Source organism: Muscardinus avellanarius, assembly GCF_963383645.1.
Source record: "Muscardinus avellanarius genome assembly, chromosome: 16".
NCBI classification, from domain to species: Eukaryota; Metazoa; Chordata; class Mammalia; order Rodentia; family Gliridae; genus Muscardinus; species Muscardinus avellanarius.
Window position 1 is genome coordinate 31,810,387 of NC_137802.1, and position 23,896 is coordinate 31,834,282.

At 40.6% G+C, this 23,896-nt stretch overlaps 1 protein-coding gene across 1 annotated transcript in view; it reads left to right on the top strand.

Moving 5' to 3' along the window:
- Positions 1–1,329: 1,329 nt before the first annotated feature.
- Positions 1,330–23,896, top strand: part of TAF15 (TATA-box binding protein associated factor 15) — a gene marked incomplete at its 5' end in the record, with an annotated part of 38,538 nt that continues 15,971 nt past the window's right edge. The window contains 9 exons of the mRNA XM_080714021.1: positions 1,330–1,336; positions 1,581–1,821; positions 1,899–1,915; positions 14,462–14,501; positions 16,150–16,198; positions 16,286–16,370; positions 16,454–16,556; positions 17,895–18,088; positions 20,133–20,253. Of these exons, the coding sequence (XP_080570147.1) occupies positions 1,330–1,336; positions 1,581–1,821; positions 1,899–1,915; positions 14,462–14,501; positions 16,150–16,198; positions 16,286–16,370; positions 16,454–16,556; positions 17,895–18,088; positions 20,133–20,253 (857 nt within the window). The remainder of the gene's footprint in view (positions 1,337–1,580; positions 1,822–1,898; positions 1,916–14,461; positions 14,502–16,149; positions 16,199–16,285; positions 16,371–16,453; positions 16,557–17,894; positions 18,089–20,132; positions 20,254–23,896) is intronic.

A 23,896-nucleotide genomic window follows, 5' to 3' on the forward strand; every position in this document is an offset into this window, starting at 1 on the left:
TCCAAATATTTACTTGTTCTACAACTAGTCTGGACAGATCTTTTACTCACGTCTTCAACTCCGTCAGCTTCTGCTCATCACCTAGCTTTTGGCTCAGATGTTAAACCCTCTGGGAAAATGTAGTTGCTGGTTCTCTACCTTCTCCTACTATTGAGTTTAGGCCCATGTAGGCTTGAACAGCCTTATGGTTAAACCCCAAAGTAATGGTGTCCAGTCAGCCGACTTTACATTTCACCTTGGCCATTTACTAGCTGTGTGACCTAGGGCAAATGAATTGTTTTATGTGTAACATGGAGGAAATATTTCATCAGTCTGTTGTGAGAATTAAGTAAGATGATGTAAGGTGCCCACAGTTAAGAGTTAGCTGTTATTACAGTACCGAGAAACACAGGTTGGACACCCCCGCCTTCCCCTTCACATTCTCCAGGTCAGGTTTATTTAGGCAGTACTGGGGATTGAACCCAGGGATGCTCTACCACTCGGCTACAATTAATTAATAGTACTGGGGATTGAGCCGATGGGGCATCCTACCACTGAGCTACACCCCCAGTCTTTTTTATTTTGGGACAAGAGTCTGTCTTAATTGCTCAAGGCTGGCCTCTAACTTGCGTTCCTCCTGCTTCAACTCCCGAGCAGTTAGAATCACGGTCGTGCGCCACGGCGCGCGGCGTAATTTCGTTTTCATGCACACTTTTGTTCTGGTCTTACATGTTTTTCTACTCGACGCGGTAGTTGTAACAAGCCAGGAGCCCATCAGGTGCCCGAGCTAGTCACGACTTCGCGTCCCCGGGCTCGTCGGGCTCGGAACGCCCCCAGGTGGCCCAAACGCTCAGCCGCACAATCCGCGCGAACTAGAGCATACCATTCCAAATTTTAGGGGGAAGAATGGCCTTCCCTAACCAAATAGTTGGTGTTCATAAGCTACCTTCTCTTTCGCTTCCTAGCCTCGAATACAATCAGACCCCCCAAAAGTGAAAAAAATTGGGTCGTAAATAGGCCGGAACGAGTGCGCCCAGCTTCCTCGCCCACCCGGACCGAGGCCTTAGTACGTTCCCTTCTCAGTTCCCTCTCAATAATGGTGCGGCCCGCGGAGGGGAGAACGCGGAGCGCCGCGGAAGGCCGCAGCGCGTGGGGGCGGGCCCTGGCGCGCGGACGCCCCTCCTCCCCGCGCGCCGTGGTACCGCCCGCTGCCCGCTGATTGGCTGCCGAGGCCCCGCATCGGCCTCAGCGCGCCGCGCCGCCCTCAGAACAGCTCCGGCCGCCGCGCCGCCCGGCTCTCGCACTCGTTGTTCTCGGCGGGCTCTGGGGCTCCCGCTGCGGCCGTTAGTCATGTCGGGTAGGTGACTCCTTCAGCGAGCAGCGGCAGCGGCGAACGGGGCCTGGCGGGGTTGGGCCGTCTTCCCGCCCAGCCGGGGCCCCGAGGGAAAGCCTCCGGCCTGAGGGAGGCTCGGGTCGGGGGGGAGGGCGGCCGCGGCGCCGCCATGTTGGACTGGAGGCACGCACGCTCCCAACGCTCCGTGGCTGCACATCTCGGCGGGAGTGCTCCGGGGCCCGCTCTTTGGCCCCGTCCTTGGAACCAGAGGAGACTTGCGGCTCCCGGGAGAGGGTGTGCGCGGATCGGGGGGCGGGGGCCGTCTACGCCATCATAGGGGCGGGGGGACCCGAGAGCCGAGCATCAGCCGGAGAGAACCGGTGCTTCTGGTTCTCCGCTCCGCCTCAGATCACTCAGCGAGGCCTCGGGCCAGTCATCTCGCCACCTCGTTCCTCAGTTTCCCCATCCGTGAAGTGGAGCTGGGCCTTCCTGATTCACCCATTCATCAGGTGGGGGCCTAGACGCTCTGGGAACCCTTTCACAGGACGTTGCCTTACATGAACTCTTACCGTCATTCCCCGTGCAGTAACCACCAGGATTCAAGTTGGGGGATGATTGCATATCGTTCATTTTCTTCACCTCACTCTCGTTCTGCCCCCCTCCTCCCGCCCAGTTGTTTGTGTCATGAAAGAGCTTGAGACTGTCCCCGTTTTATTGATAAGTTCCTGTAGGTCAGTGGTCTTGCCTTTAAAGACCAAGCAAATGGCAATTTCTCCACGAGACAGTTAAATTGGTAGAGGCCACCTGCTGTGTGGAAGAGAAAAGATTAGTCTCTTCAGGACATACAATTTAGAGCCTGGTAAACTAGGATGAAAAGTCTGGAACAAGGAGGTCCTATTGATGTAACAGTTTTAGTTGATAACACAAGGTTCTCTATTGTTGGACTACATCACAGATCGCAAAGACCCAGATATCCACTTGCTAAAAACCATCGTGAGAGTTAGGTATCAACTTTTCCTGTGAGAAAACATTTCCTGAAGCCACATGGTTGGGGTGAGACATATGCTTTCTGGCAGTGTTAATGGTTTTTATTAAGGCCCAACTTGTTAGTATTTAACTCCCCCTCCCCTTCCCACAGTCTTGCAGAAGGATGGGTATATGTGCAAATTAGCAAGAAAAGTTGGACAAGAAAATGATGCGATTTTCTTAGATTAACATTGATATTAAGGAGCTAGACTATCACAATTTTTAGAGGGGAGCTATAAGCTGCATCGAATTTGTCTTATTGCTTTTCATTTTTTTCTTGTTCAAATTGGAATAATATCTTATTCCAAAGTAGACCTTTGTAAGCCGGGTGTGGTGGTGCACGCTTGTAATCCCCGCACTTGGGAGGCTGAGACAGGATCACGAAGGTTCGAAGCCAGCCTCAGCTATTTAGTGAGGCTCTCAGCAACTTAAGTGAGACCCTGTTTCCAAATAAAATATAAAATGGGTCTGGGAGTATAGCCCGGAGGTAGAAAGCCTCTGGGTTCCACCCCCAGTACCACCAAAAAAAAAAAAAGCAGACCTTTGTACATCTTTTACCAGGAACATAAGTTGGCATGAAGTATGGCAAAGCTTTAGAGAAGTACATAGAAGTATTTCTATAGGAGGCATGTAACTTACCATGGTTATAAAAAATTAAAATTCCTCCTTCATGGAGGAATTGACCCAAGTTTCAGAGAACACAGTGGCCATTAAAAACTTTTAGCCTGTCTTGATTTTTAGCATAAACAATGGCTTATTTTTTATAGGATGAGGTAGTTTTAATGGAAGATTAAAATTTAGGGGCCTGCCATTTGTAAAACTCAGGCTTTTGTATCATTAGTGTAGGAGTTGGTTAAACTATACATTCTGTAATATGTGTATTAAAATACACTGTTGACTTTGTGTAAAATATGACTTGTTTTTGGTGTTTAAGTTGTGTCCTTTAAACATTTCATACTCTATTTATAAACTTAATCTATCAGATTGAAGCACTCTAAATATTTGACAGAGCAGACTTATAAGCAGTAAAATAAAGGACTTAAGTAGTAGGTCAGAATTGTTAAGTATCATAAGTCAGAGTCTGACATTCAAATACTGTTGACAAAGGTAAATTATCTGGGCTTCTGTTCCTTCCTCCCCAGTACTGAGGATGGAACCCAGGGGCATTCTACCTCTGAACGACACCCCCAGCCCTATTTTTTATTCTTTATTTTGAAAGAGGGTCTCACTGAGTTGCAAAGGGCCTAAGTAGCTGAGGCTGGCTTTGAACCCACGGAATCCTTCTGTCTCAGCCTCCCAAATGCTGGGATTACAAGCATCACCACCACACCCGGCTTTTATCTGGACTTCTGAATTAAAACCACAAGTACAAAGCCTGGTGTGGTGCACACTTGTAATCCCAATACTTAGGCTGAGACTGGAGGATTGCAGGTTCACACCTCAACAACTTGGGAGACTCTATGTAACTTAGTGAGACCCTGTTTCAAAATAAAGACTAAAAATTCAGGCTGGGGGTAGTGCTCAGAGGTAGAATGCTTCTGGGTTCTATTCCCCCAGTCCCCTCCCTCAAATTAAAATCACAAGTACAATAATATTATATGTAAAAAATGCGAAGTCAAGATACTTTACATTTTGGCAGTAAACTTGAAGATCTCGCCCAAAATGCAAAAATTTAGCAGAAGAAAGGTTAAGATCCTGCTGCCAAAAATGAATAGAAGCCAATGTGGTATATCTATAGAGCCAACTTGGTAGTTACCCTGGAGAGGAGGGTATAGGTCTCACTGAGAGACATGGGTGTTATTTTCCAAATAATTAAGGACAGGAGATGAAACCTTGAGACTGTTAGAGCCAGGTATTGGGAATTGAAACCCTTAAGATGAATCCTGGCCTTACAGATTATGGATTTGAAAGACTTATCTTCAGCCAAGGAATGAACTAAAAAAGACCTGCCAGCATAAGAAATAACTAGGAAGGTTGGGCACTGTGAAAAGTCTCTCCTGAGAATTTATAACCTGAGGCCTGTGCTTCCCACAATTTGGGTATTCATTTAGGCTTCAGTAAACTGACAAGTTAAAAATTGCTTCTTTGCCGGGCATGGTGGTGCACGCTTGTAACACCGTGCTTGGGAGGCTGAGACAGGAGGATTGCACAGGTTCAAAACCAGTCTCAACTACTTAGGCTCTCAGCAACTTGGTGAGACCCTGCTTCCAAATAAAATATAAAATAAGCCTGGGAGTATAACCTGGAGGTAGAAAGCCCCTGGGTTCTACCCCTAGTACCACCAAGAAAAAAAAAACTTTGCAGATAAAATTATAGGTGTTCCTGGTAAAAATAAATGACAACATCTTTGCTAGAAGAATTTTTGCAGTTTAGATCACAAGGAATCTCAAAAGTTTTGCAGAAGATCAGTTCACAGTGAAAAATTGGAGAACATTAGAAAATGGTTCTCCAAAATGAGAGGTAAATGACAGGATTATAGCTTCTAAAAATCTGAAAGCATTTAAAAGTATTAAAACTGTAAGAAGAGTGGATCAACCTAAAAACCAAGATGTGAAGAGGCTACAGATTTGAAAAAGAACCAAGTGTAATTTCTAGAATTGGAAAAAGTAAAGTTGAATAGTAGACCTAGCAAAAGTAATTATAATTGATATGATCTGCCTTACATATAGGGAGATGGAAAAGATAGGTCTAATCTCCCAGAGTTTAGCTTAGCAGGATAAAGAGATGGAAATGGAAGATTAAGAAATGTGGGAAATAAGCTGGGTGTGGTGGTGCATGCTTGTAATCCCAGCATTCGGAGGCTGAGGCTGTAGGATCTTGGTTCACGGACAGCCTCAGTTACTTAGGCCCTCTGCAATTCAGTTGGACCCAGTTTCAAAATAAAGAATAAAAAATAGAGCAGGGGGTGTAGCTCCGAGGTCGAATGCCCCTGGGGGGCGGGGGAGAAATGTGGGAAATAGTTTGAGTTCTTATATCCAATAATGAGAGCAAAGAAGGAAAAAATGAGGAAGAATTGATAGTTATAGTTGAGAAACTTCCAAAGTAAGTGAACACTTTGACTCAGGTACTAGTCTCAAACATGAGATACAGAAATTCATATCTAGATGGTGTGAAACTGCAGCTTATAAAATACCAGTAACTGGACATAGTAGAGAAAATAGGGAACAATTAAGATTGACTATGATAGATTTAAAAGTTTTAAGAGGATGAGGAATAGTGATCTTCAGAATTTAGAAGGGAAATAACCATTGACATTGAATTTTCTACCCGTATAAACTATCATGTAGATAAGGTGTCAGAAATACTACAAAAACCATGTTCAGGCCTTGGCTGAAAGAACTAGTGAAGAATACTATATGGCTGAGGATGTAGCTCATTCGTGGAGTGCTTGCCTAGCCTATACATGGTGTTGGTTTTTTTTTTTTTTTTTTTTGGGGGGGGGGTGGTACTGGGGATGGAACCCATGGACTTCTACCTCTGGGCTACACTCCCAAACCTATTTTGTATTTTATTTGGAAACAGGGTCTCACTAAGTTGCGAAGAGTCACACTGAGTAGCTGAGGCTGGCTTTGAACCTGTGTGATCCTTCTGTCTCAGCCTCTCAAGTACTGAGATTACAAGCGGGCACCACCATGCCTGGCTGGTCCTGTATTCCCCCCGCCTCCCCGCCCCATACTGGAGATGGAACACAGGGGCATTCTACCTCTGAGCTACACCCTCAGCCCTGTTTTTTAGTCTTTTTTACTTTTTGAAACAGGGTCTCACTGAGTTGCTAAGAGCCTTCCTAAAAAGCTGAGGTTGTGAACTGTGATTCTCTGATCTCAGCCTCCCAAATGCTGAGATTACAAGCATGTGCTGAGATTACATGCCTGGCCATTGGTCCTGTATTTGATCACCAGCACCACCACCACCACCACACACACACACACACACACACACACACACACACACACACACACGAAAAGTGAGATGTAAAACCCAATGTAGAAGATAAAAAAATGGTATCTATAAAAAGAAATATTAACTATATAACATTTACCATTGTAATCCTAGTACTTAGGAGGCTGAGACAGGATACTCAACAGGTTCAGAACCAGCCTCAGCTACTTAGTGAGCCCCTTTTTCAAAATAAAGAATAAAAAAATAGGGCTGGAGGTAGAATGCCCCTGGGATCAATCCCCAGTACCAGAAAAGGAAAAATAAAAGTGAAAGCAAAATAGTAGCCGAAGGTTTTAATTGCAATGTAGTGGAAGTTGGAGATAATTTTGAACTTTGTCAGGAGAGCATGTTAAAAATATAATATAAGCTGAGTGTGGTGGTGCATGCTTGTAATCCCAGCATTTGGGAGGCTATCTAGGCACTATGATTACAGTTTGCAGCCAGCCTCAGCTACTTAGGCCCTTTGCAACTCAAGTGTTTCAAAAAAAATTTTTTTTGAATATGAACTGAGTGTGGTGGTGCATGCCTGTTGTCTCAGTACTTGGAAGGCTGAGACAGAATTTCAGGTTCAAGGACAGCCTCAGCAAATATACTCTCATTCTAGGAAGACCCTGTTTTCAAATAAAAATAAAACAGGGTTGAGGGTGTAGGTCAGAGGTAGAATTCCCTGGCTTCAATCCCCAGTGCTACACATACCAAAAAAAATGAGTATAGTTATGAAAGAGTGAGTGGTAGTGTAACAAATTGAATATATAACTGCTAAAGCAATAGGAGAAAAAAGGGAGTAAAAACTAAAAGGAATTAAGAAAAAAAATGGCAAGTAGAAAGTTTGAGTTTAGCCGGGCGTGGTGGCGCACGCTTGTAATCCCCGCGCTTGCGAGGCAGAGATAGGAGGATCGCGCAGGTTCGAAGCCAGCCGCGCGCTGGTTTAGGAGACCCTGTTTCCAAATAAAAATGTAAAAATAGGTCTGGGAGTGTAGCCCAGAGGTAGAAGGGCTTCCAGGAACCCCAGTACCACCAAAAAAAAAAAAAAAAAAGAAGAAGAAAAAAATTTTGAGTTTAAAAGGGTAGGAATTAAAAAAACAAATATTTCGACCTCCTAGCTGACTATGGAGGCATATGCTTGTAAGTCTAATACTTGGGAGACTGAGAACGGAGGGTTCCCAGTTTGAGGTCAGCCTTATTAACTTAGATCCTGTTTTATTTTTAAAAATTTATTTTTTTGGTGGTAGTGGGGATGGAACCCTTCTACCTCTGGGCTACACTCCCAGACTTATTTTATATTTTATTTGGAAACAGGGTTTCTTAAGCCAGCAAGGCTGGCTTCGAACCTGCGTGATCCTCCTGTTTCCGCCTCCCAAGTGTGGGGATTACAAGCGTGCACCACCATTCCCGGCCAAGATCCTGTTTTAAAATAAATGAAAAGGCTGGGTTTGTAGCTTGGTGGCAGAACACCTCTGGCTGAAAAATGACCTAGATACATACTGTTCAGAAATGATATATAGAAGCTGGGCGTGTTGGCACATACTTGTAATCTAAGTATTTGGAGCCTGAGACAGGAAGATCATAGGTTTGAGGACAGCTTCAGTAGGTAATGAGGCTCTCATCAACTTAGTGAGAGACCTGTTTCCAAATAAGAAATAAAATCAGGATGGGGGGTGTAGCTTGAAGGTAGAGTGCCTCTGGGTTCAGTCCCCAGTCACACACATGCGCGTGCGTGCACACACACACACACACACAATGTGCACAAAACATAACAAGAAATGTTGAAAATAAGATGGAGAAATTAACCAAGCAACAACCACCCTAAAGGCGATTGTATAGTTAGTGCTAATCTTCATGTGAAGTTAAAATTCACTAGGAAGATAAATGTGGGGTTTTTGTGTGTGTGTCCTTTTTTTGTGGTAGTAGGGATGGAACCCAGGGGCATTCTACCTCAGAGCTACAACCTCAGCCCTATTTTTCATTCTTTATTTTGAAACAGGGTCTCACTAACTTGCAAAGGGCCTCACTAAGTAGTAGCTGAGGCTGGATCTTCCTGTTTCAGCCTCCCAAATGCTGAGATTACAAGTGTGCACCACCATACCTGATAAATGGGAAGTTTTAACATACTTTTCTTTGTAATTAATAGATAGAAATTAATAAATCAGGCCAACAACATGACCAAATAGTAAAATCTGAATGATAAAACTAGTAAACTATCTTTTTTTTCCCTTTTTGTTTTGCTATGTTAGTTAACCTGTGTATTGTAGGCTAGGAATTGTCTCAAATGGTAGAGCTTCTACTGGCATTTAAATTTTGTCCGTCTAATGATGGCCTACTTCATTATGAGGGTAGAAGTAGTGGTGTAGGCCCATGTATCACTGGCCACTGTTTTTATGCAGGAATCACAGTTCCAGTCCCCACAATCCTTTTCATTTTGGCTTTGCCACAAAAGGAGCAAATATACCTAGTATGCTGACTATTTTAAGTTTTTATCACCATTTTCCAGAAAGGCACCTTAGCAGGTCCCATATTATTTCCAACCTTGGTGCTTTTAGCTATGTTTCTGTGACATAGGCCTGAGCCCATAGAGTCAGCAAACATAATCTTGTAGACATTAAATTCACTCAAAATTTAGAAACTATAATCTGCGCAGGCACATAGGGGCATATGCCAAGGGTGGGAGTAAATAAGCCCTAACATCAAAACAATAGATGACCCCAGGGTATAGTGGCACATACCTATAAACCCAGTACTCGAGACAGGAGGACCAAAGGTTTGAAGCCAGCCTAAGCAATTTAGCAACGTCCTGTTTCAAAATAAAAACAAAAATGGCTGGAGGTTTAGTTTGGAGGTAGGTTCAATCCCCTGTTCCAAGGAAAAAAAAAGCACTTTTTCTGGCATCAGTTATATTGTTAGGAGGGGGAAAAAAGAAAAACCCAGAAAATCCTCTACACTTGGAAATTTAAAAGCACTTCTAAACAATTTATGAGTCCAGACACAAGACTCAAGTGTCAAGTAGTCCTAACAGTTTGAGATGCCTTAAATAACATTATGAACTGGTTTCACTCTTCATTTACCACCTAAGTATTTATCTAAGGGCCAGATTTATTGATGAATCAGTATACTTTTTTTTAAGGTGGACAAATAATTTTCAATATATGTATTTCTGTATCTTGGAGGTTTTTTTTTTTTTTTTTAAGCGGTACTAGGGATGGAAAACAGGGACATTATACCTCTGAGCAACATCCCCATTTCTATTTCTTTATTCTTTATTTTGAAACAGGGTCTCACTGAGTTGCAAAGGACCTAAGGAGCTGAGTCTTTTTGCGAACTGTGATCCTCCTGTCTCAGCCTCCTGAATGCTGAGATTACAAGCGTGTGCATGACACCCAGTTTATCTTGGAGTTATTTATTTATTTATTGTGGTACTGGGGATGGAACCCAGGGACATTCTACCTCTGAACTACACCCCCAGCCTTATTTTTTTATTCTTTATTTTGAAAAAGTGTCTCCCTGAATTGCAAAGGGCCTCCTCACTAAGCTGAGGCTATACGTAAACCACGATCCTTCTGTCTCAGCCTTCCATAGGCTGGGATTAGGAGCATGCGCCACCATGCCCGGCTTATCTTGGAGTTTTAAAATCAGCTACCTAAAGAAGTCAAATTTAGTTTCTGAGGGCTGAAGGAATTGGGATAAGATTAAGACCTTAATACTTAACTAGTTTTGAGATAGCATTACATGATTTAGGTGCTGTATCTCTCTGTAGTTTTGCCTATACAAATGGAGTATACTAGGATCTTGGACTTCTCTGTCACTGGGAGAATCCATATTCATGCTGTGGGATACAATTTTAACCAGAAGCTTTATGCATTCCCAGATGCTTTTAAGTTTTTATATTTTTGTCTCTTCATCCTCTGATATGTGTGAACCCAATTTCCTTTGCCGTTTGATAGATGCAACTGTTTTCTTTATGATCCAGTTAGATTCTGTATTTCCTATTTTCTTTGGTTGCTAGCCAACTCTAGTCATTTTATTATCACTATAGCAGGAATGTACAATTTTTTTTTAATTTTCATTTCAAGTAGGCTTTATGCTCTTCACAATCATAAAATTGTTTGTGTCAAGATTTTATTTAATCTTAAACTGGGCGTGGTGGTGCATGCTTATAATCCCAATATTTGTAATCCCAACATTCAGGAAGCTGACACCGGAGGATCCCGGTTCACGGACAGCCTCAGCTACTTAAGTTAGGCTCTCCGCAACTTAATGAGACCCTGTCTCAAAATAAAGAATAAAAAATAGGGCAGGGGGTATAACTTGGAGGTTGAATGCCCCTGGGTTCCATCCCCAGACCTGCAAAAAAAAAAAAAAAAAAAAAGATTTTTATTTAATCTTGGGAAGCTGAGACAGGAGGGTCCCAGGTTTGAAGCTAGCCTCAGCAATTTAGTGAGGCCTTCAGCAGCTTGGTGAGACCTTTTTTTAAACTAAAAAATAAGGCTGGGGATGTAGCTCAGAGATAGAATGTCCCTGGGTTCCATCCCCAGTACCACACAAAATTTTTTATTTAATATTAAAATTAATTAAAGAGCCAGGCATGGTGGAAACGCTTGTAATCCTAGAATTTGGGAGGCTGAGACAGGAGGATCATGCAGGTTCAAAGCCAGCCTCAGCTATCTAGTGAGGCTCTCAGCAATTTAATAAGACCCTGTTTCCAAATAAAATATAGCCAGGAGGTAGAAAGCCCCTGGGTTTCATCCCCAGTACGTACACACACACACACACACACACACACACACACACACACACACACACACGTGTAGAAAGCCCCTTGGTTTCATCCCCAGTACACACACATGGAGGTAGAAAGCCCCTGGGTTTCATCCCTAGTGTACGTACACACACGCACACACGTGTGTGCGTAAAAGAAAAACAAGTCAGGCATGGTGGTACAATACCTGTAATCCCGGTACTTGGGTGGCTGAGATGGTAGGATTACAGGTTCAAGGATAGCATTAGCATTTTAGGCTCTTGAAGCAACTTAAGCCCTCAGCAGCTTACTGAGACCTGTTTCAAAGTAAAAAATAAAATAGTGCTGGAAGTGTACCCTAGAGGTAGAATGTCCCTTGATTCAATCCCTAGTACCACAAAAGAAAAGAGAATTAAATAAAAAATCTTCAGTTAGATTAGAGATCTCTACTGTAGATGGGACAAATTTGATGTTACCCACTTGTACAGCCAATGGCAATGTTTTCATGTGGTAGTTTTATATAAATTGGAAAAGAAATTTACTGATTTTTATTTAATTTTTGATGGATTTCAGAACCGTTTGACAAAGTTTTTATTTTTTTTTTGGTTGTTGTACTGGGGTTGGAACCTAGAGGCTTTTCTACCTCTGGGCTGTACTCCCAGACCCATTTTATACTTTATTTAGAAATATGGTCTCACTAAGTTGCTGAGAGCCTCACTAAGTAGCTGAGGCTGGCTTTGAATCTGTGCGATCTTCCTGTCTCAGCCTCCCAAGTGCTGGGGTTACAAAGGCGTGCCACCACACCCGGCTTTCCTTTTTTTTTTTTTTTTGACAATTCCTTGGTGTTGTATGTTTCTGGGGATTGAAACCAGAGTGTTCTACCACTGAGCTACACACAAAGCCCTTTTATTTTTGGTGGTACTGAGGTTCCTGGAAATCCTTCTACTTCCGGGCTACACTCCCAGATCTATTTTATACTTTTTATTTGGAAACAGGTTCTCTGAAGCCAGCGAGGTTGGCTTCGAACCTGCGAGATCCTCCTGTCTCTACCTCCCAAGCACGGGAATTACAAGTGTTCGCCACCATGCCTGGTACCACACAAAGCCCTCTTTTGTTTGTTATTTTGAGGCCGGGTCTCTTAAAATACTAAGGCTTACCTCATACCTGTGATCCTCCTGTCTCAGCCTCCCAAGTACTGGGATTATGGGTGTGGGCTACCGTGCCTGGTTTCTTGGTAGATCTTACTGCTAAAATGGAGACTTGAAGCAGGTATTTTCTGATTTGGTATACTTAGTTGACTGATTGCCTGAAAAAGCCTCATAAAATTGAAGTTTAACTGAGCCACTTTTAGCAAGTCTTTGGAAATCCTTCAATTGGTGCTGATAGCTACAGCAGTTCAATATAGAGGAGTGATATATATGTTAAGGTGGTAAGAATATGTAAGTAAATGTATCCTGGGGACTTATCTTGTTAGAATATATGGGCCCCCCCATTAGTTTTTTTTTTTTTTTTTTTTGGTGGTACTGGGGTTCCTGGAAGCCCTTCTACCTCCGGGCTACACTCCCAGACCTATTTTTACATTTTTATTTGGAAACAGGGTCTCCTAAGCCAGCGCGCACGGCTGGCTTTGAACCTGCATGATCCTCCTGTCTCTGCCTCCCAAGCGCGGGGATTACAAGCGTGCGCCACCACACCCTACTCCCCCATTAGTTTTAGCAGGTGCCTTTTTTTTTTTTTTTTTGCCGGTCTGGGGATGGAACCCAGGGGCATTCAACCTCCAAGCTACACCCCCTGCCCTATTTTTATTTTTTATTTTGAAACAGACTCACTACGTTGCGGAGGGCCGTACTAAGTAGTTGAGGCTGTCTGTGAACCGGGATCCTCCGGTCTCAGCCTCCCAAATGCTGGGATTATAAGCGTGCGTCACTATGCCCGTGTGTCACCATGCCTGGCTAACAGGTGTCTTTTTATATATAAATATATGTGTGTGTGTGTGTGTGTGTGTGTGTGTGTATGTGTATGTGTGTGTGTGTATCTATAATATATGTAAATATATGTGTATGTGTGTGTGTATATATATATATATATATATATATATATATATATGCTGAACATAGTGGTACATGCCTATAATCGTAGCTTTTTTTTTTTTGTGTGTGGTACTGGGGATTGAACCTAGGGACATTCTACCTCCAAGCTATATCCCCATCCCTATTTTTTATTCTTTATTTTGTAACAGGGTCTCACTGAGTAGTTCAGGCTTTCTGAGAACCGCAATCTTTCTCTCTCAGCCTCCCAAATGCTGGGATTACAAGTGTGTGCCACCAAGCCCAACTATAATCATAGCTTTTGGGAGGCAGAGACAGGAAGATTGCAGGTTCCAGGACAGGGTGTGGTAATTTAGTCAGATCCTGTTTCAGAATAAAAAGAAAAAATTGAAAAGATTGGGGATGAGCTCAGTGGTAGAATATTCTTGGGTTCAATCCTAGTAATACTAATCCCCCCACCCCCCCACACAAATAGCTTGAACTTTTGGGGTTTTGATTTGTTTCAAGGATGGAATTTCACTGATCATTTTATATTTATTTACTTGATTCTTTGTATGTGTTGTGTGTGTGGTACTGGGGATTGAACACAAGGGCATTAGCTACACCCTCAGACCTCTTTTATTTTTATTTTTTCTCACCAAGTTGCAGAGGGCTCTACTAAGTAGCTGAAGCTGGCCGTGAACCTCCAGTCCTTCTTGTCTAAGCCTCCCAAGTACTGGGATTACAAGCCTTCACCACCATGCCTAGCATTTACTTATTTATCTATTTATTTATTTATTTGGTGGTACGGGGGTTTCTGGAAACCCTTCTACCTCCAGGCTACACTCCCAGACCTATTTTTATACTTTTTTATTTGGAAACAGAGTCTCTTAAGCCAGTGGGGCTGGCTTTGAACCTGTGTGATCCTTCTGTCTCCGCTTCCCGAGAGCAGGAATTACAAGTGTGCGCCACCATGCCCGGCCTGGCTTTTATTTTGATTTTAAAACAGGGTCTTTGCCGGGCTTGGTGGCACATGTTTGTAATCCCAGCATTTGGGAGGCTGAGACAGGAGGATCGGAGTTCGCGGACAGCCTCAGCCACTACTCAGGCCCTTTGCAACCCAGTGAGACCCTGTTTCAAAATAAAGAATAAAAAATAGGGCTGGGTCTGTAGCTTAGAGGTAGAATGCCCCTGAGTTCCACCCCCAGTTTAAAAAAAAAAAAGTAAAATAGGGTCTCTTAATTTGTTGAGGTTGGGCATGAACCATTACAAATGTGCCACCATGCCTGGCCCCTGTACAATATTTAAATTGTAATTTTTCTTCCTGCACTTATTTTAGAAATTCCTTCCTGTTTGAGCTAAAGTGAGTCTTAGGGAAAGCATAATTTTAAATAAGATTTAAATTTTATTTTTGTGTGTTTTTAGATTCTGGAAATTACGGTCAGTCTGGGGGTGAGCAGCAAAGGTAAAGTATAAATACATTTTAATGCCATGAAATGCTAGAACTGAGAAAAATGAATTTAGTCAGGCATCTCTTTTAAAACTTGGTATCTGGTTGTCTTAAAACATTGTCATAGGGAGGAGTCAGTGTTGTTAATACGTGGTATAAAACCTTTTCTTTTTTAAAAGTAAGTTTGTGACAGTAAATATAGATGCCTCTTGGAAATTAGATATTGTAAAGATTATGCTTTCTTTAGGAAATTTAGAAGAAATAAATTTTAAAGGGATTTAAGCAGTTGAACTGTAGTAGGTGCTTAGAAAAAGCATTTCAGCTTTTGATGGGGTATTATATGCTAATGTGTTTTTAGAACAGATTTTCTTGAAGCACTATAATAGAAATATTTAGTGTTTTTAGAGTTCTTACAATACTTATAATAAAAATATTAGTTTTTATGTCAGTGTGTATATGCAGTAGGTTTCTTGTTTATCAAAAGTATAACCTTCAGCCGGGCGTGGTGGCGCACGCTTGTAATCCCCGCGCTTGGGAGGCAGAGACAGGAGGATCGCGCAGGTTCGAAGCCAGCCGCGCGCGCTGGCTTAGGAGACCCTGTTTCCAAATATAAAATGTAAAAAGAGGTCTGGGAGTGTAGCCCGGAGGTAGAAGGGCTTCCAGGAACCCCAGTACCACCAAAAAAAAAAGAAAAAAAAGTATAACCTTCAACTTAAGTTATAAATGCTTTGCAGCCTACTATGAGATATTGATAATAGTGTGTCCGATATCTGTCATAAAATATTAAGCTTCCTGAAGTTAAGAAATTCTCTTATTACATAATAGCTCTAAAACAATGCAAGTGTTTTATTTCAAATTTTTTTTTACCTTTGGATATTAGAAAGTCATAGTATTCAGAAAATTTACTTAACTAGTAGAGCTTACATGCTATAAAACTAAAGAAAATTAAATCTTAGAAGGTATATTTATTAATTTAATCAGTCAACGAATATTTATTGAACTACATGCCAGGTCCTACTATGACACTGAGGAGACAATATAATTTCATCCTGTGATAGTACTGTGGAGGTATACATGCCTCTCCTTAATAAAATATTTAAGCTGGACTTTTAGTGCCCCACTGTGTCTTTTCTAGGAAGTTAAATATGTTTAAGTAAGGAAAATTAACCTGTCAGAATATAGCTAAGTTGATTAAAGTGTTAAAAAGTTACCATTTTACTGCATCACATTTATTTTTGGTCTTACTATACCGTTTTTGGAAATAACACACATTCTGATGTCTTATTTGTAAAAGCAGCCTTCTCATAGAATGGGACTTGTCAATGCCTATGGTTTTGTTTTTATTTGTTATATCTACCAAAGCATAGTTCTCTTTGGCTTTTCTAGCTGTGGCGAAGTTTTGTTTATTTGTAGGGAACTGTCAAAGCAAAACTTAATGTATTTTACACCAAACAGGTTGGTAATGACTTCATTAATGCCTTTATAATAAATAGTCTTTGGTCATTACCTTTTAATTTAGATTCTAAGGGACATACAGATTGACAGTTCTCAGAAAAGAAGGTTGTATTTGAGTTGAAAGTTGAAAATGAAGGCAGGGTTCTTCATTTCAATTTTAAATTTCTTTAAGCATATTTCTTTCAGGTGTTAAATTTTTCTTTTACAGTTATTCTTATGGAAACCAAGGCAACCAAGGCTATGGACAAGCACCACAAGTAGGTTGAAAATAAATTGTTTTCTTCATAAATCGTTATTTTTATATGAAATAGGTAATGACACTTGAGTATTTGTCTAAATTTCAGAGCTATTCTGGCTATGGACAAACAACCGATTCTTCATATGGACAAAACTATGGCGGTTACTCCAGTTATGGACAAAGCCAATCAGGTTGGACTGGCTTGTTAAATTTACTACTTTAGAGATTCACAAATCAGAGCCTTCACTAAATAGTATACCTATTCAATCTTTAGGTTATTCTCAGTCCTATGGTGGTTATGAGAATCAGAAGCAGAGTTCATATGGCCAACAATCATATAATAACCAGGGACAACAAAACACGGAATCATCAGGAGGGTAAGGAAACAGTAGGAGTACTGAGATTATCTCACCACTAAAACACTAGCTTTAACTATCTTAATACTTAACCTTTTTATTTTCATTTTATTTATTTTTATAGTGTTGGAACTCAAATCTAAGGCTGTACACTAGCCAGGCAAACACTGTACCATTGAACTATAACCTGGCACCTTAATTTTTTTTTTTTTTTAGTCATTTGAATATATTACCTTTTCAGAAACAAAGCTATTAATTAGAGAAAGTACTGAAATTTGCCAGGCATGATGGTGCATACCTGTAATCTCAGTACTTGGGAAGGCTGAGACAGGAGTATCATAGGTTTGAGGCTAGCCTCAGCAACTTAGTGAGGCCCTTAGCAATTTAGCAAGATCCTGTTCCAAATTAAAAAGGGCTGGGGGTGAGCCGAGAGTGGTGGCACACTCTTGTAACCCCAGCATATGGGAGGCTAAGACAGGAGGATCATGGTTCCCATACAGCCTTAGCTACTTAGGCCATTTGCAACCCAGTGAGACCCTGTTTCAAAATAAAGAATATAAAATAGGGCTGGGGGTATAGCTTGGAGGTAGAATGGCCCCTAGGTTCCACCCCCAATACTGCAGGGGAAAAAATAAGGCTATCATTTCTGTGTGAAGAAGGTGGAGGGACTGGGGATTGAAACCAGGAACATTCTGCCTCTGAGCTATACATACCCCTAGCTCTATTTTTATTATTTATTTATTTATATATTTATTTATTTATTTGGTACCCAGGGGCATTCTATCTCTGAGCTACACCCCCAGCTCTATTTTTTATTCTTTATTTTGAAATGGTCTCATTGAGTTGCAAAGGGCCTCACTAAGTAGCTGAGGTTGTCCACAAACCGTGATTCTCCTGTCTCAGGCTCCCAAATGCTGGAATTACAAGCGTGCACCACCATGCCCAGCTTCCTGTTTTATTTTTTATTTTGAAACAGGTCTCACTAAATTGTGAAGTGCTTGGCTAAATTGCTGAGGCTGGCTGTGAACCTGTGATCCTTTCCTGTCTTAGTCTGCAAGTAGTGATATGATGGGCATGTACTACCATGCCTGGCTAGTTGTTATTTTATAGTTATATGACTTCACAAAATGTGCTACTAGTTTGGGGTAACTATTCAGTGATAATGAAATTGTCTTGTTTTGAAGGGCATATTTTTAATGATGAAAAAACCTTAAAAGAGCTAAATAAATTACCATGGGGAGAGTATTGTTAAATATGGATGCATTCTAGCTGATCAGGTCTTTTTTTTTATCAGTCCCAGTTAACTTGGTACAGTAAACATACTCCTAGAAGTCTCTCAAGTTCTTGATTTCTTTTTAGGCAAGGTGGAAGAGCACCTTCGTATGATCAGTCAGACTATGGTCAACAAGATTCATATGACCAGCAGTCAGGCTATGATCAACATCAAGGCTCATATAATGAGCAGTCAAATTATGATCAGCAGCATGATTCCTATAATCAAAACCAGCAGTCCTATCATTCACAAAGGGAAAACTACAGCCACCACACACAAGGTAAGATGTGTTAACCTCTAATTTTCTCTTTTCCTCTTCTACAATTATTCGTATTTTGAGTTTGGACTAAAAGATTCACATAAGATTTGATTTGTTCCTACAAATTTGGGGTGACCCTGAACATACTTTTTTAAACTTCATGGCTACCCACATTTATTGGATTTCTCTTTCTTAAAACTTGGTTGTAGACTCCCAAATGTTCCCATGACCTCTTTTTTTTTTTTTTTTTTTTGGTGGTACTGGGGTTCCTGGAAACCCTTCTACCTCCGGGATACATTCCCAGACCCCTTTTTATATTTTTATTTGGAAACAGGGTCTCTTAAGCCAGCGTGGCTGGCTTTGAACCTGCCCGATCCTCCTGTCTCCACCTCCCAAGCATGGGGATTACAAGCGTGCTCCACCATGCCCGGCTCCCATGACTTTTTGATGGCTGATTACATAAATTTCCTTTGTTGTGCCAGTGAATACTGATTGTTTGACCAGGCTGCTGGTGGTTCTTTTAGGATGGTATGGTACTTGACGTGGGGAAATTGTTCTGTGTTAGTTATGTAACTGTGTCTAGGAAGGACCAGTCATCATTTCCTTCTCTTTAGCATGTTGTGTGTACCACTGATATTTATAATTCTGTGTTGTAAAAATGAGTAATTGAAGGGAAAGGTCCTGACTTTATTCATTTTTATACTTTTCATTGTATAGTTATGACTTGGTTTATATAGATGCTCAATAAATGTTGATTTTCTTTCCCACCCCCATGAACCAATGGCCTTGCACATATTAGGCAAGAGTTCTACCATGGAGTGTTATCTTACTCCTATTGAGTAATTAAGTGAATGAGTTAAAGTAAAAGCTATTCACTGAATATATGTTCTTATATATATATATATATATATATATATATATATTTTTTTTTTTTTTTTTTTTTTTTTGTGGTACTGGGGGGGTGGAATCTAGGGGCTTTCTACCTCCGGGCTATACCCCCAGTCCTATTTTATAATAATTTATTTTTTATTTTTATTTATTTTTTTTTTTGTGGTTCTGGGGGTGGAACCCAGAGGCTTTCTACCTCCGGGCTATACTCCCAGACCTTTTTTTTTTTTTTTTGGTGGTACTGGGGTTCCTGGAAGCCCTTCTATCTCCGGACTACACTCCCAGACCTATTTTTACATTTTTATTTGGAAACAGGGTCTCCTAAGCCAGCGCGCGCGGCTGGCTTCGAACCTGCGCGATCCTCCTGTCTCTGCCTCCCAAGCGCGGGGATTATAAGCGTGCGCCACCACGCCCGGCCCAGACCTTTTTTTATATTTTATTCGGAAACAGGGTCTCACTAAGTTGCTGAGAGCCTCACTAAGCAGCTGAGGCTGGCTTTGAACCTGCGCCATCCTCCTGTCTTGGCCTCCCAAGCGCTGAGATTACAAGTGTGGGCCACCACACCCAGCTTTACTTTTGCATTTTAAAAATCCAGTTTTATCTTGTCTGTGCTTGATTTGCCTTTAAATATTTCTGAGGTGAACGAAGTAATAATATTCATGATTTAGAGGTACGTTTTTTATCTAAGTTATTAGAATTCTTACATCTCGGGTTTTTTTTTTTTTTTTTTTTTTTTGTGGTACTGGGAGTGGAACCCAGAGGTTCCACTGGGAAGTATACCTTCAGGCTATACACCCCAGACCTATTTTATACTTGATTTGGAAGCAGGGTCTCACTAAGTAGCTGAGGCTGGCTTCAAACCTGTGCAGTCCTTCTGTCACAGCCTTCCAAGTGCTGGGATTACAAGCGTGCACCACTCTGCCTGGCTCTCAAGTTATAACTCAAACCATTCTGTATTGCCATTTTGCTGTCTGATTTTCCAGCAAAGTGGAATTTGGTAATTCTTAAACACATTTAGTTCCAGGTGGTTTTATGATGAATTACATTTTAATTTGTGTACATGTGCTTTTTTCCCAAAGGACAGTGTGACTTAAAGAGCCATTAAGATTGTGTTGTGTGAAACTTTTATCAGAAGTGTCAGTGGTTTTTTATATATGTAATATTTTCCTTTTTGTAGATGACCGTCGTGATGTGAGTAGGTATGGAGAAGATAATAGAGGATATGGCGGGTCACAGGGAGGAGGTAGAGGGCGTGGGGGATATGACAAGGATGGAAGAGGTCCTATGACAGGATCAAGGTAAGTATTTAGATAGAAATGATTACATTTTTTCCTCTTTTTTTATTTTAGTATTCACTGATTTGATTCTGGCATTAATTTAATTAAGAGGCTTTTAAGGGGATATATTGTAGAGAAAGGGAGTAGAAATAAAAATTTATTTTTAGTCTCAACATTTCTCATAAATTACCTTATGATATGAGCAGTTATTTTATATAGTATATGTTAAACACCAGTAAAGTCAAGTCCCTTACTATGGTTGTGGTTAAACCACTTGGTTATGTTTTTCCTGTCAGAGCTAGAATCCAGACTTAAAAAGGTGACACTGGGAATTCAAAGCATTGGTGTCTATCTATCTATCTATCTATATGTAGATATCGATATCTATATATATGTATATAGATATATAGATATCGATATCTATATATTTAGATATATATATGAAGGTGGGATAGGAAGTAGGGAAGGGCTAAATGAATGATGTGTGCATGTATGCCTCTATCGTCCTGTATCCCATTAAGATGTATAACAACAATATACCAAAAAAAAAAAGGTAAGTTTAGGTTAGAAGTCAGAGAAGATCTTATTCCTTAATCTTTAATTCCCTTGGGCAAGGAAAATGTTAAGCAATAGTAGAGTAGGAAGGTGGGATTGGAACTTAAGAGAAAACTTTCATGTAATCTATTTTGTTCCCGTAAATTATTGAAATAATTAGTGAAACATCACATTATTTTGTCTAGACTAAAGGCATGACTTTAATTGAGCTTCTCCCTATTGTATTGTTAGATTTTGGTGTTTACTTGAAACATGTTACGAAAGCTGATTTTAAAAATTATTTTTAATATATTAGTAAGCTGGGCGTGGTGGCGCACGCTTGTAATCCCAACATTTGGGAGGCCGAGACTGGAGAATCGAGATTCGCGGACAGCCTCAGCTACTTAGTGAGGCCCTCCGCAAGTTAGTGAGACCCTGTTTCAAAGTAAAGAATAAAAAGTAGGGCAGGGGGTGTAGCTCGGAGGTTGAATGCCCATGGGTCCCGTCCCAGACCCACAAAAAATAAATAAAAATAACTATATTAGTAAGCCAGGCGTGGCGGCTCACACCTGCAATCTCTGTACTTGGGAGGCTGAGACAGGAGGATCACAGATTTAAGGACAGCTTCAGCAAATAGTGAAACTTGCATCAACTTAGCAAAACAGTTTCCAAAATAAATAAAATTGGGCTGGGGGGGTCTAGCTCAAAGGTAGAATGGCCCTTGGGTTCAATCCTCAGTAACATGCACACACACAAGTTAGCTTTTTGGTCCTAGGACAAAGCAAGAATGAAAAAGTAGTTGAGATCTGCCCTCAGGTGAGGTTTACAGATTGCAAATTTGATTGTAAAATATACAGGCTTAAAAATTATTTATGTTCAGCCAAGCATGGTTGCGCATGCTTGTAATCCCAGCATTTGGGAGGCTGAGATAGGAGGATTGGGGTTCACAGACAGCCTCAGCTACTTAGTAAGGCCCTCTGCAACTCAGTGAGACCTTGTTTCAAAATAAAGAATAAAAAATAGGGTTGGGGGTATAGCTCGGAGGTGGAATGCTTCAGTGCCAAAATTATGTTTGTTGGAAATCGAAATTGTTAGTTGCCTTTTTTTTTTTTTTTTTTTTTTTTTTTTTTTTGCGGGTCTGGAGATGAAACCCAGGGGCATTTGACCTCCGAGCTACACCCCCTGTACTATTTTATTTTCTTTATTTTGAAATAGGGTCTCACTAAGTTGCAGAGGGCCTCACTGAATAGCTGAGGCTGTCTGTGAACTGCGATCCTCTGATCTCAGCCTCCCAAATGCTAGGATTACAAGCGTGTACCACCACGCCCGGCTTTAATGGCCTGTTATTGATATTTATTATATGAGTATCAGTTCACTCTTTTGCACCTTTGGGACTTTCTGTCCCCTGACAGGATCTCAAACAAAACCAGTACATACAGACTGTTATTTCTTTAAGTGAGTCAGGAATTTGTTTTACTGATTTGTATTTCTCTATTTTTAGTATTCAGTGCTTTGTTATTATGGAAAAACCAAAGTCTAAACACATTTGAAAAAATTTTTAAGAGTTGAACATTCTTTTGATTGGTAGTCAGTTTATAAGGTAAAGCAAATACGTTATATACCTTTTCAGTATCAAAGAGTGGTCTTTCTATCAACAAAGGTATAAATGAACTATGTAAAGTGACATGGTGCTTTTTACTTAATAGCCTTCCTTCTATGTAAAACAGAATCCTAAACTGGACCTGGTGATGCATGTTTGTGATCCCAGTATTTAACAGGCTGAGATAGGAAGATTGCACATTCAAGGACAGCCTCAGCAACTAATAAATTAGTTAATAAAAAGGGCTGGGAGTGTAGCTCAGATAGAATGCTTCTGGGTTGAATCCCTAGTACTACACCAAAAACAAAAATCCTAAAACAAGGTAACAATATTTAATTTTCTAGTTGGTATGTTTTAGATAATTGGCTTCCTTGGACTGCTGTGCATATTATAGTACATCATAGGGTTTAGTTTTCTTCATAAGAAAGTTATAGTTGTAATCTAATAGATTATTAAATTATGATCATGTCTGGCTTTGACGATGGAATCTAACTTTTTAGGAGGAAGAGGATAGGGAACAGGGAAGTCTTTATAAATATATTTTTATCTGTAGGTGAGGACTCATCTTAAAATCAGAGGGTTGACAGGACCTCAAATGACTTTCCTGGTAAAGAGGTGGGGGAATGAGTACCTTAACGAACCTGGGGGTCAATCTTTAAGCAGTGTAACTTCTTTGGTAATATATTTCAATTTAATTTGTAATCCAAATGCTGATTCATGAACCAAGTTTTTTTTTTTTTTTTTTTTTTTTTAACCTTTGGAAACCCCTTTATACAAAATCTTGTCTAGAAGCCCACTGTATATTTGGCCAAAATGATTGATTTTTTTTTTTTTGAGTGGGGCTAAGATTTGTTTTGTTCTGATTTGAGTGGGGGAGGGAAGGGTCTGCAGTCTTCCCTCCCTCTCCTACCCCCAATAAATGGAGTATTCACAAAAGGCCTGTTTTAGAAATCTTAATGAATGATGATTACTCTATTGGCTTGGCAAACTTTTTATGTGGAAGATAATAAGTAAATGTTTTAGGCTTTGCAGACCTCAAGGTTTTTGTTGCAACTCTTTAGCCCTGCCCTTGGAGTACCAAAGCAGTCATAAATAATATATAAATGTATAAACATGGTTGTGTTCCAATAAAACCATATATAGAGTTACTGAGGAAGTTCATACAATTTTTCTTGTGTCATAACATCTTTAAGGTGTGCTTTAGCTGACTTATTAGGGTAAAAGTATTATTGCATTTAAATATAAGTGCTTAGTTTCAAACTTGGTTTTGCATTTAATACCAAAAATAACCAGACATTTTTCATTAGTCTTCATCAACACTCCCATTTGTTTTTCTAATCATCTTAATCTCATTTTGAAAATATTATCTCTTGGGGACTGCTTGAAGACTAGCTGGCATTAGTTGGATTTACATTTAAAGAACTAGGGGAGTGAGTTTCTGGAGAAAGAAGTCAAACCACAAGGAGGCCATCAGCTTTCTAAATATGAAAGAGATGTGTGAAGATCGTATAGACTCCAGGAAACCTAATT